The 11552-nt window shown below is 34.0% G+C and overlaps 1 protein-coding gene and 1 non-coding gene across 2 annotated transcripts; both read right to left on the bottom strand.

Annotated features, from left to right (window-relative positions):
* Positions 1 to 2016: 2016 nt before the first annotated feature.
* Positions 2017 to 7086, bottom strand: LOC111783122 (pescadillo homolog). The gene is made up of 13 exons (XM_023664009.2): positions 6890 to 7086; positions 6686 to 6771; positions 6050 to 6298; positions 5810 to 5935; positions 5589 to 5673; positions 5395 to 5505; positions 4951 to 5044; positions 4559 to 4836; positions 4044 to 4151; positions 3817 to 3938; positions 3018 to 3237; positions 2675 to 2899; positions 2017 to 2331 (listed from the first exon to the last, which is right to left on the bottom strand). Exons 1-13 carry the CDS (start codon positions 6929 to 6931, stop codon positions 2248 to 2250), a joined length of 1830 nt encoding a protein of 609 aa, XP_023519777.2. The 5' UTR covers positions 6932 to 7086; the 3' UTR covers positions 2017 to 2247.
* A 3552-nt stretch (positions 7087 to 10638) lies between these two features.
* Positions 10639 to 11552, bottom strand: LOC111782574 (protein S40-4). Its single transcript, XR_015414647.1, has one exon. It is a non-coding gene; the product is annotated as a protein S40-4 (transcript).

Genomic DNA, 11552 nt, shown 5'->3' with positions numbered 1-11552 from the left:
GAAAAAAAAGAGTTAAATTTTTTTTTTTTTTTTTTTTTTGTAATATTTTATACATTTGAAACTAAGAAAAATAAATAAATATATATATATATATATATATATATATATATATATATATATATATATATATATATATATATAAGTATAATGTGATATAAATAAATAATATTTATGTTTGGTTTGGCAAGTAGTTCCAGAGTTTTATTCATTTTAGATGATTAATAAGAGTTGTTTTTAGCTATTTATTTTTATTAAGTCAAAATATTAAAATAATATTAAATAATTAAATTTTAATTATTTTCATTCATTATAAATATATTAAGAATAATATACTTTACATTTTAGATTTTGTATTTGTTTAGCTTAACTATCCTCAAATAATATAAACTTGTAATAATATAAATAATTAATATAAGAATCAAATTAAATAACTAATTGTAAATGTTTTACTTCAAAAAATAAATGTATTGAAGAACTAGTCAATATGTCTAGCTTAATTTTTATTTATCAATAAATAATTATGAATATTATGTCTTACTCATACAATCGATTAAATGGTTATTATTTTATTATACTTAAATTACATAAATAATTATGTTAATTTAATATATTAATTGTTATTATTTTTACATGCATAGAAATGTCAAACCATTTTTTAATAATAATAAATAATGTTTGCATTTATTTTATACAAATGCCTTTCTTTGAATTATTAACTACGAAGTTAATTTATTAACTTATTATTGTTAATTATGAGTCTCAATACATTTAGTAACTTAGAAGTTGTATTTTCCTCTCTTTATAGGTCACTCGTAACAAAATGTCCAGGAAAGATTTCTCGTAACGAAATTTCCAGGAAAGACTTCTCGTAACGAAATTTCCAGGAAAGACTTCTCGTAACGAAATTTCCAGGAAAGACTTCTCGTAACGAAATTTCCAGGAAAGACTTCTCGTAACGAAATTTCCAGGAAAGAAAGCTCGTAACGAAATTTCCAGGAAAGCTCGTAACGAAATTTCCAGGAAAGACTTCTCGTAACGAAATTTCCATGAAAGAAAGCTCATAACGAAATTTCCATGAAAGAAAGCTCGTAACGAAATTTCCAAGAAAGATTTCTCGTAACGAAATTTCCAGGAAAGATTTCTCGTAACGAAATTTCCAGGAAAGATTTCTCGTAACGAAATTTTCAGGAAAGATTTCTCGTAACGAAATTTTCAGGAAAGATTTCTCGTAACGAAATTTTCAAGAAAGATTTCTCGTAACGAAATTTTCAGGAAAGATTTCTCGTAACGAAATTTTCAGGAAAGATTTCTCGTAACGAAATTTCCAGTAAGAAATTTCAGGTAAACTATTAATTAACAAACACCTGTGCACAATTCTCCATAATTTTAGACCTTCAATCCTCAATAATTCTCTGAATCATAAATAGCTTCACCTAACATTTTGATTACAAACAAGAAATGTGAAAATGCATACTTTATGACTAGAGCCAAATAAATCACTTAAATGGTGACCATTTTAGTGAAATAAAAGTATTTAGCATAGAGATTTAAACCTCCCATTCATACTTTATTTACACATTTCAAATTCTAGGTTATCCTGCATAAAACATATAGGCATTTAGGCTAAAAGCACTCAAAAATACTCACTCACAACCTTTTCAAAAAGACCTAAACATGTTGAAATTGAAATCTTTGTGGAACAAAAATGGTTTTGGCTGGCAATTTCAAAACCATTTTCAAAAAGTCACCTGATATATACTCTATAGGGCATCATACACATTCCTAATCAAAATATATTGCAAAGCTAAAGAGAACCAATTTCCTCGACCAAGATTTGGCATATCTACACATTCACAGTCCTAAGTTCCTCACTTCAAACCCCATTTGTGTCGATAAAAATTTACTTGTAAACATTACTTCACCATAAGTTTCTATCGTTCTCAGGTAGCAGATGTCAAAATTCAGAAAATCTAGTGATCTCAGAATACTGATAATTCCAAACTATATCAAAGAGAATGATGATCAAGGCATGATGCTGATATAGAATGTGGACTAAGCAAAGAGATTAACGAGTTCTAAAGAAGTATTTGATTTAATAATACTACAGAAAGACAAACCATAACCCTTCAGAGCAAGCTTCAAGCGAGACATAAACAACAGACCTTAGATGCTTTGAGCAAACTATCTAGCCATCCAAATATAGTATTATTACAATTAATTAAAGACAAAATTGCGGTTCCTCTCGACTTACTGCGATTTTTTAGATTCTTTATGTTTTCTCTTCCTTTCTTTGAGAAGATCAATTTCACCCTTCTTCCTTCTTTTACCAATCTGATAATAGCAAGAGAAATGTCTCAGTCAAAACAGTAGAATACAAAATCACATTTCAATAAGAGAAGTGAGTTTTTTTAAAGATGGATGAGTAATGCGAGTAATTAAATAATGGGACTTCCAAAAGTATTATTCTTAGATGACTTAGGGTATTATGCATTAAGAATAAATGAACATTGCGGTTATTTATTCTATGCATACATATATTTCATTAAGACACAATAAAAGCCATTATTGGTATAAAAAATGAAAGCGAAATCACTGCTGTATATATGTTTATCACTAGACTATTACGAAAAATTCAAGCACCATCACGAATAGAATAACAAAGCAAGTAAATTACCTGCATCGCTTCATAAAGTTTTTTCTTGTTCCGTGACATCACAACCAATGGCAGGTTAGCATTATCTTCGGCTATTTGTTCCGGATCAGGGAGGTCCGCATCCTCACCACCCTCATTCTCCTGATCAGACGACTGCTTATCAACATTTGAAGTTGCTGATGAATATTGTACTCCTTGAAGCTCCAATTTTAGCTCGTCATGATACTGTTTCTCAAGAGCCATCATCTGCATTGAGAACAATACAATACCACACAATAAGAGCTTACACATGCGTTTTAGCATCAGTTGGACTGAAATGTCACTGCTACTACCATTCGTTCAGTAGCATTTAGCAAAAGTATACCTTCTGTTTCTTTTCAGCAGCTTCGATAGCCTCAGCTCGATCAATGATACCTTCAGCCAATAATTTCTGGGGATCATCCAAATCTTCTTTCCCTACTCCCGGCAATGGCAAGACTTCACTTTTAGCAGCTGCCTTCAAACGGTTAAGGGTCTCAGCATAATCTGGAACATATCCTTCTGCCTCATTGTCAACAAAAGGTGACAAGTGTGGTGGAGGAACCCTGTGGGTGTTTAGCAAATTGATATATAAATTGAAGGATTAAATAATAAGAGAAAACAAAAAATTATACTAAATTTTGCGTTACCAAGAACGTGCTAATGCAGAAAAAAGCAGAAAAGAAAATGCGCTGTTTAAGAGTGGGATTTAAAATAATCTTCTAATTTCATCCCCTCGGGCACATCTGATAACATAATCTTTTAATTTCAAAACTACTAGGATGGTATTACATGCAAAAACATTGAGTTATGAATTTATAGAAGGCTTTAATCCAATACATTTTAAACAATTTAGAAGGGTCCGAACTTAATGATTCATACACCTAAATTTACTTATAGGAAACAACAAATGACAACCTGAAAACCACAAAATGCGTTTTTTTTTTCATCCCCTTTGTCATATATATATATTGCATGTGTATTGCTTTAGAAACCAACATAGACAAGCTTCAGATTTGTATAACTATTTTATATTAAAAGAGCATCTGAATACATTCCACAAAGAAAATTTGGAAAGCCTATATTACTTAGATAATCCTCAAAAAGACATAAATCACATAGTAGATTTAGAAAAATGAAAGTACCTTCCCACCAAATAATCTTCAGTCGGCAAGATCAACCGTGTATTCACACAATCAAAAACCCATTGTGGCTGAACATACTCTCTAGATAGGAACTTGTGAGTCTGGGTTGGTCGGTCTACAATCTGCATTTAAAAAGGATCAGGAAGTGATAAAATGATGCTGCAGGAGGCCAAGTATTATGATAATCATACATAAGATACACCAATGTGTCATATCTCTTGGCAAACCTGATGGGTAATAGTCTTGTCAGATTCCGTAAAAGGTGCTCCATCTCCTTCCCAAGAAACCATGCCACCAAAAGCAGGAATAACAAAAAGTAGTGATTCTCTAGGAACCTAAACATGGAAGTTGGGAGAACATCAACAGACAATAAATAATAAGATCCAGGTTTAAATTCCAACACAGAAAAGCAAATCAATAATTTCGAAAGAAAGGGAGGACCATTAAGACAACATTTTTCAGTACCCAATATCCATGGTAGTAGAGACATAAGACAACTAATAAAAAGACTACAATTTCCAACATCCACCAAATAACTATCTAGTAGAATCAAGCACTTACAGAAATGATTTCTTCCCTCCATTCCGAAAATCTCTCTCTAATGTTTTGGAATTTATATTATGTTGAATTTTCAATTTATGCATAGTCTTCTTACACAATTCTATCTCAAACTAGCATCTCTATTTTCAGGTAGAATGCAAACAGCATAAACACAGTATTATAAAATGGAACAAAATCTTACCTCACGGCTTAAGAAGAACTTCATGTTCTTAAAAAGTTTCTTACATTCTCTAGTATCTTCATCCTCATCTTCATCCTCATTCTTACCAGCTGCATCTTCAACAAGATGCATCAAAGCAGTCGGCTCATTTAAGGATAGCTGGTGTTGAAGCTGCGCAAGTCTAAGTTCAGAGTTTTCTTCAGCATCTACTTGTTCATATCCAGATGAACTAGAAGTCTGAGAATCTAATAGGGAACTTCTAGTGTTGGCATCAAAGTATCTTGACAAAGCATAAAGATCTGCATATTCACAGAATAATAAGAATGACAAAACAGAAGTCTGAGGATCTAATAAGGTGACTAGAACTAGAGAAATTTAAAATGACAGTTTTTTGAACTAGACATCAAAATCACCTGCTGCCAAAGCCTCCAAATGAGGGTCCAGAATCGGTGGATACTTCAAATTAATTGAGTGATATACGTGAAAGTTCACAAAGGCAAGAAGAGTCTGCACCCATAAAAATCACAAGGCATCTAGTAAAGTTCAAAACAAATAGGTAACCATTAACATGACACATGAGCATTGCACTATTTTACCCTTTGTAATATTAGAACCGAAAAATTAAGAATCCAAAAGAAATAGATACTGTAGTTGTTGATTTATATCTAATCCAATAGCAAACCGGTTGAACTTAACCAAATGGAATATCAAGATTCTTTTATCTATCATATAAACCAGTGAACATTTGGCTAGAGTGGAACAAACAGGCCCAAAAAATGAGTCCTCAACTACAACAAACGACTCCAATCTAAAAGAGCGGTATGAAAAACTACAAGAATATAGTACCAAAGTGTTACCTCATAAAATTCCATGAAGTTAAGAATAACAGTTAGGTCAACATCATCAGTCAATGCCTGATGCAGCGAATGCGGTGTCAGCCATGTAATCTTCTGTCCTTCTACCTCAGCCTAGACAAACTACAAAAGTAAGAAAATGTTCTGGAACATAAAATGCTTCACAGACTAGATATCATAATATAAATGCGAAATACCTGATAATAAATGCCTTTCACAGATATAAAAACTTTTCGTAGTTTATGAGTTCGAGAAATAAATGCTTGCCATTCATGACTCAACCTAGCAAAAGATATAAAAGGAATATAAGTGATGAGATATTGAAGTCATCAGTTTGTTACCATGCCAATAATACAAGACAAGTTGACAACACATATTTGTACTTCATAAAAATTTACTGAGGCCAGTAAACACCAACCTTCGACAATTATGAATGCGCTTTGCCTCAACCTTTAACCTCTCTTGTGCAGGTAGTGCGGCAAAAAGGTGCACCATTGAGAGGCAATCATCCAAATCTCTAAGTGCATCAATGAATTTTGGGTATCTAGAAGGCCAAGCGTAGCATGCAACAATTGGAAAGAGTTCATTATGGGCAATGAAAACAAAAAATTTGATTCACTCGGTAGGAGGGGAAAAAGACCGAAAGAGCTGTACAAACCTCTCCCTTATTATCCTGTCTAATACATATGTAGGCCTGTGTTCTTTCAGAAAGTTTGCACGCTCCTTATTCTTCTTTGCATCAGCTTTGCTTATCTTCTTTTCATATGCCCTAATATCTCTGAATTTCTCCAGAAGTGGCTCATGATGAAGAAAAGCAACGTCCTTCAAATGGTAGTAAGTGTGGTGATTTCCTTTAACCTTCTTTTTTGGCTCACGAGGAAAAACTCCCTTGAAAATGCATAGCTTCCTGTCATAATGATAAAAAACATATCCATTGTTTCAGATGATCATTTTCAACCAAGGTAAACGTAAAACAAACTCATCCTAAACCCTAAACCAGTTTCACTATAATATTTTAAAACTCGTCAAACGCTTGTTCATATCAAGTACTTCAAATCAAAGATAAACATGTTCAATCTTAAAAAAACGAAGATCTTTACTTCGAAACATCGATCATTATGCATACAAAACTATCCACTTTATCCTCGGTATTACTACGAATTCAGATGAAACTCCAACTTAAGCTACATAACTGACGCAACACTAAGAAGCCAGAATCAATACTAATCAAGCGTTACGCCTCATTCCTGATGCCAATAACCATACAATTCATGCGAGTTAATATAAGAGATACCTGAAAACTGGCAAACTAACTTGCAGCTGCTTCACAGCCTGCGACCTGGTCACATATCTCGCTGCGTTACCCTCCTTCTTCTGCCCCTGATAAACGACAGACAATAGAAAAAAACTAAGCAAATATTCCGATCTAACCGCTGGATAATCCTGAATAGTAGAGATTATCAGCATAAAAAACACATGGAAACAAATTCGAACTTACCGGAGGCCTGTAATGCTTCTTCCTCGTAACTTTGTTCACCATTTTTTACGTGGTTGAACGGAAAAGAAAACAAAGTAATCCGAGCAGAGTTCAATTACAGGAGTGGAGAAATGGAGGAGCAGAGCCTGGGCGGCGGCAGAGAAGGAAATAAGAGAGAGTATGATAGGGGAAGAGAAGAGAGGAAATGTGAAGGCAGGGGAGAAATTGGGCGGCCGATTGGAAACTTAGGGCTGAAATGGCTGGGCTGGCTGCGCTACTGGAGACAAAAGAAAATGGGCTTAGGAGAGAGGAAATGGGCCTTGGGAGAGGTAAAGTGGGCTTTGCCAATATTATTACTATTTTTATTTTATTCAATTTTTTAAATTTAATTTAATTATTAAAAAATTTTAATCGACTCTTATTAAATAATAAACCCAACTCCACCGTACATAATTTAATTATTTAATTTTTTTAACTGAGTCACTAAATAAAGAATCCAATCATAAATATACAAGTTAGGTTAGTTTCACTAGTTCGAATCTGTTTTGGATGTGGTTTGAACAATAAATAATAAGAAAAAATAATATTAACATCTATATATATATATATCGATATTGAGATCGGGTTAAATGTAACAACATAAGAGATTGTATCCCGATGAGTGTCTCAAAACGGTGGAAAACTGTGAAATCTCACATTAGTTGGAGAGGAGAATGAAACATTACTTATAAGGGTGTGTAAACCTCTCCCTAATAGACGCGTTTTAAAACCGTGAGGCTGATGGCAATATGAAAGGTAACGGAGGCATGCAAAGGTTTCCTCGGGCCAGACGGAGATTGACCCTAGAGTGCATAAGATAAAGCGAATAATATCTACTAGTGGTAAACTTAAATAAACTATTACAAATAGTATCAAAGTTAGACACCGAGCGGTGTGCTAGCGAGAACGTTGGGTCTCCAAGGGAGATGGATTGTGAGATCTCGCATTGGTTGGAAAGGAGAATAAAACAGATGATAAGTGATATGTTACGAGTCAAAATGGTATTATGATAATCTCATCTTTCATTGCGTCATCAAAGACTTCATGATACATACCGGAGATCCTTTATGAGATGGAACTAGTGGACCGTCTGTTTGGGGAAGAGAGTTCGGAGATGAACTTTCCCGTTATGATGGGTATGGATGCGTACATTACGATATTTATGTACGTCATGATATTATGCAAGCTCCTTTCACTCTGTGGCTTCGGTAGTGTGAGCATGCGCTAAATGAAGGGCAGACTCGTGGGTACGTATACGCCCGCCTGGTGGGTTCATGTGCACATATGTAAATCGTGTGTAGAGAAGTACTACACATCCAATGTTTACCCAGACCAGAAAGTAGAGTTTAAGACCATGAAATGATTTTATTAAAGAATGTCCAGGATTGCTTGCATATTCATTTTCCAACCCAATAACCAAAGTCATTATTATAATATATTATAATAATTAGTTATAGAATATATCTCAGATATATTACATTTTATTTTATTCTCAAGATTTAGTTAGTTTATATTTTTTTTATTTTTAGGTATTAATTAGTAGTTTGTATTCTATTGAACAGGAATGAAAATTGGACTCGAGATCTACTGGAACTTTTGATCTCACTTATGTTTGATGTACCTTCGATCCCAATTCTATTTCTCATTCTTAACATGGTATCAGAGTCTAAAGCCAAACTCTAACTCAAGCAGTGAAGCCTTTACAGCCGCCGATCATCCATCGTGATAAGTTTGATCGTGATAAGTCGAATCGAGAATCAGAACAACCACAACTTCCTGCTTTCAACAGCTTCCAAACCATCGTCATTGCTTCCGAACCTTAAGCAACCACTACTAGTCCTCAAGTCACAAATTACAGTCCCTGACTAGTCCATACATCACCGCAAGTCGCAAGTTTGTGAGCCTAGCATTATGTCATGTCCATACATCACTACTAGTCCATACATCACCGTCATGACTTTGTTTTAGACTCAATTTCTATCTAAACTAAGACCTACTAGTTCATCATGTCAGAACAATTGAAAATTTCAGAGCAGGAGAAGAGGAACCACGAAAGAAAAGTGACAAAAATCAGAACGGAGGACGACGAATGAATTGGGTATATATCATCCTTGTAAGCCCACATCTCAAAGGTGTTATTATCCAACTTCAAAACTTCGGATGTTTATTTCATCACTCTAGTCCACCCGAGTATTTTTTTTGTTCCAATCAAATTAAATGGGACAAATTACCACCCCTGGAGTAAATCATTTATGCATAAATCAAGAAGTAGCTCTTCAAGTTCTGAGATACATTAAAAGTTGTCTAAAAAGAAAACCAATGTGTCTCGAAGCAAATACTTGTTTAGAGCTAATTTGGCAGATATTTTCAGTATTGGGAAGACAAAAGTGTTATTGACCTATACACTTTTTATTTTTTGGAAGACAAGTTGGGTGCTATTAACCTACACTCGTAAATACAAATTGGATGCTATTGACCTACACTTGTAAAGACAAGTTGGATTTTATTGACGTACACGCTCCAACTTGAGGAGAGTATTAGAATATATTATAATAATTTGTTATAGAATATATCTTTTAATTATGAAATATATCTTAGATATTTGTAATCCGTTAATATTTATTTTTAGGTATTAGTTGATAGCTGGTATTCAATGAAAATGTGATGACATCAATAAAAATTGGACTTTAGATACGCCCGGCTTTTGATCTCACCTATGTTTGTTGCACCTTCAATTCCAATTCTATTTTTCATGACTATTTTTCATTGTTAACCGTCTTCAAGTAAATGCAAAACCACATACAAAACAAATAATGATATTACAGTGATGGCCACGGGACATAGGACTAAAGCTAAGGTAGATGCATCCATATGGTTTTTTTTTAGTTCCTACATTACTTCTTGGTTTTATTTAAATTTGTGTTATTTATTTTTCCCTATTTGTGTTTTTTTCGCATATAAATATGTTATGAACGAAGTGACGAGTTTTTTTTAATGACAATATAAAAAAACTCGGAAATTGAACCGTGACATATTCAAATGTTGAAAAATTGAATCGTGATATATTCAAATGTTGATATTTAATAGTCTCTTAACATGAATAGTCAATTAATTTGAAAATCATTTTATCCCGTTGTCTATGTTAAATTAATAACTAAAATCTCATATAAATCTCATAAAATTTAAATATCGAACCTTAACGGTCACCCCGAAAAAAAAAAAAATGAACTCATAAACGGATCAAAATTATGGATGTTTTAAAAAATTTAACCAACTCAATTAAAATAGTATTTTAACCCCAAAACAAATAATAAAAATTATTATAATTAAACTCGAAAAAAAGAAAGAAAGTAAAAGGTAGAATTAATGCAATATGAACACCCTCATAATTCAAAGGTGCTTTTTGTAATTTTGTATACCATATTTAAAGACCGATATTAAATTAATCTAAAAATTCTGAATTGGTCCAATAAAATTGGGACATCCAAAAAGTTTTTCAAATTTTGAAATAATGACACAAAAATCAATTATCACTTTATTTATTTTTTTTCCACAACCATCATAGGATTACAGTTGTTGCTGCCGAAAATTAATACAAAAATAAACAAAATTTGACTTTTAATATTAAAAAAACAATTAATAAATAAAATTAAAATTAAAGAGGGCATCTTCTCAGATCAGTTATTACATTTCCCAAATTGCCCTTCGGATTTAATCTTGAACGAAAAAAAAAAAAAAAGTATGATATTTTTTAAATATAAAATATTCCGAATTACAGACATGAAAAAACGGTGATCGGAGGGATCGAAACGCCGCTCAGATGCGACGGTCAAACGGAGAAACAGAAAAATTGACTGGAGAAGAGAGAAGGATCAAAAATTTTGGTGGAACAGAGATCAAAAGACTTACTCGGTCAAGGAATTCGTATATCCTAATGGAATATTCCGGTAATTGTTCTTCGCGTTTGTTGATTTCGATTCAATCTTCGAATCCAGTTTTTTGCCAAATCGCATCACGGACTCGACTCAGATCTCTCCCTTTCAATGTTCTTCCGACTCCTTCATGAACCGAAAACGAAGCGATTCTCGTTTTCGCGAGAAATTCGTGCGGCGGAACCCTAAATCTCCCATCCTCGAAATCACCGCCGCCAACGCCGTCTTCCTCATCATCGTCATCGTCTTCATCGTCAAATCCGTCTCTCCGATTCTCGATATACTCGTTCCTCAAGATCTTCGACCAGTCAGGGATGTTGACAGGCAGCGACGCTGCGGTCACCGTCTTTACGCTTCGGTCTTCATCGTCGACAGCCGAAATCCGCTTTGAGATTCGCGATTTGGAGACCGAACGGCGGAACTCCGGAGAAGCGCTGGAGCGAGGAGAGTTGAAGAGGTCGGACTCGTCGAGCTCGAAGACGGAGTCGGTACGGCGGTGGTCGGGACCGTCGGCGGTGGGAAGAAAGCGGAACTTGGAGCGGGAGAAGTAAGTGTTACCAGTAGCCATGGAAGGGAAGAAAACAAAAAATCTTTGATTCTCTGTGTGTTGTCTTCACTTCTGGTTGGTTTTTGATTTTGGGAGTACAGATTGTTCAGAGAAACGGACTTTTAAAAAGTTTTTGGACGACGAAGAAGAAGAACTAAGAAGAACA

Source organism: Cucurbita pepo, chromosome 20, assembly GCF_057944985.1.
Source record: "Cucurbita pepo subsp. pepo isolate OVF chromosome 20, ASM5794498v1, whole genome shotgun sequence".
Taxonomy (NCBI): Eukaryota; Viridiplantae; Streptophyta; class Magnoliopsida; order Cucurbitales; family Cucurbitaceae; genus Cucurbita; species Cucurbita pepo.
The sequence above is the reverse complement of the archived record's forward strand: the minus strand, read 5'-3'. Positions and strand labels throughout refer to the sequence as shown.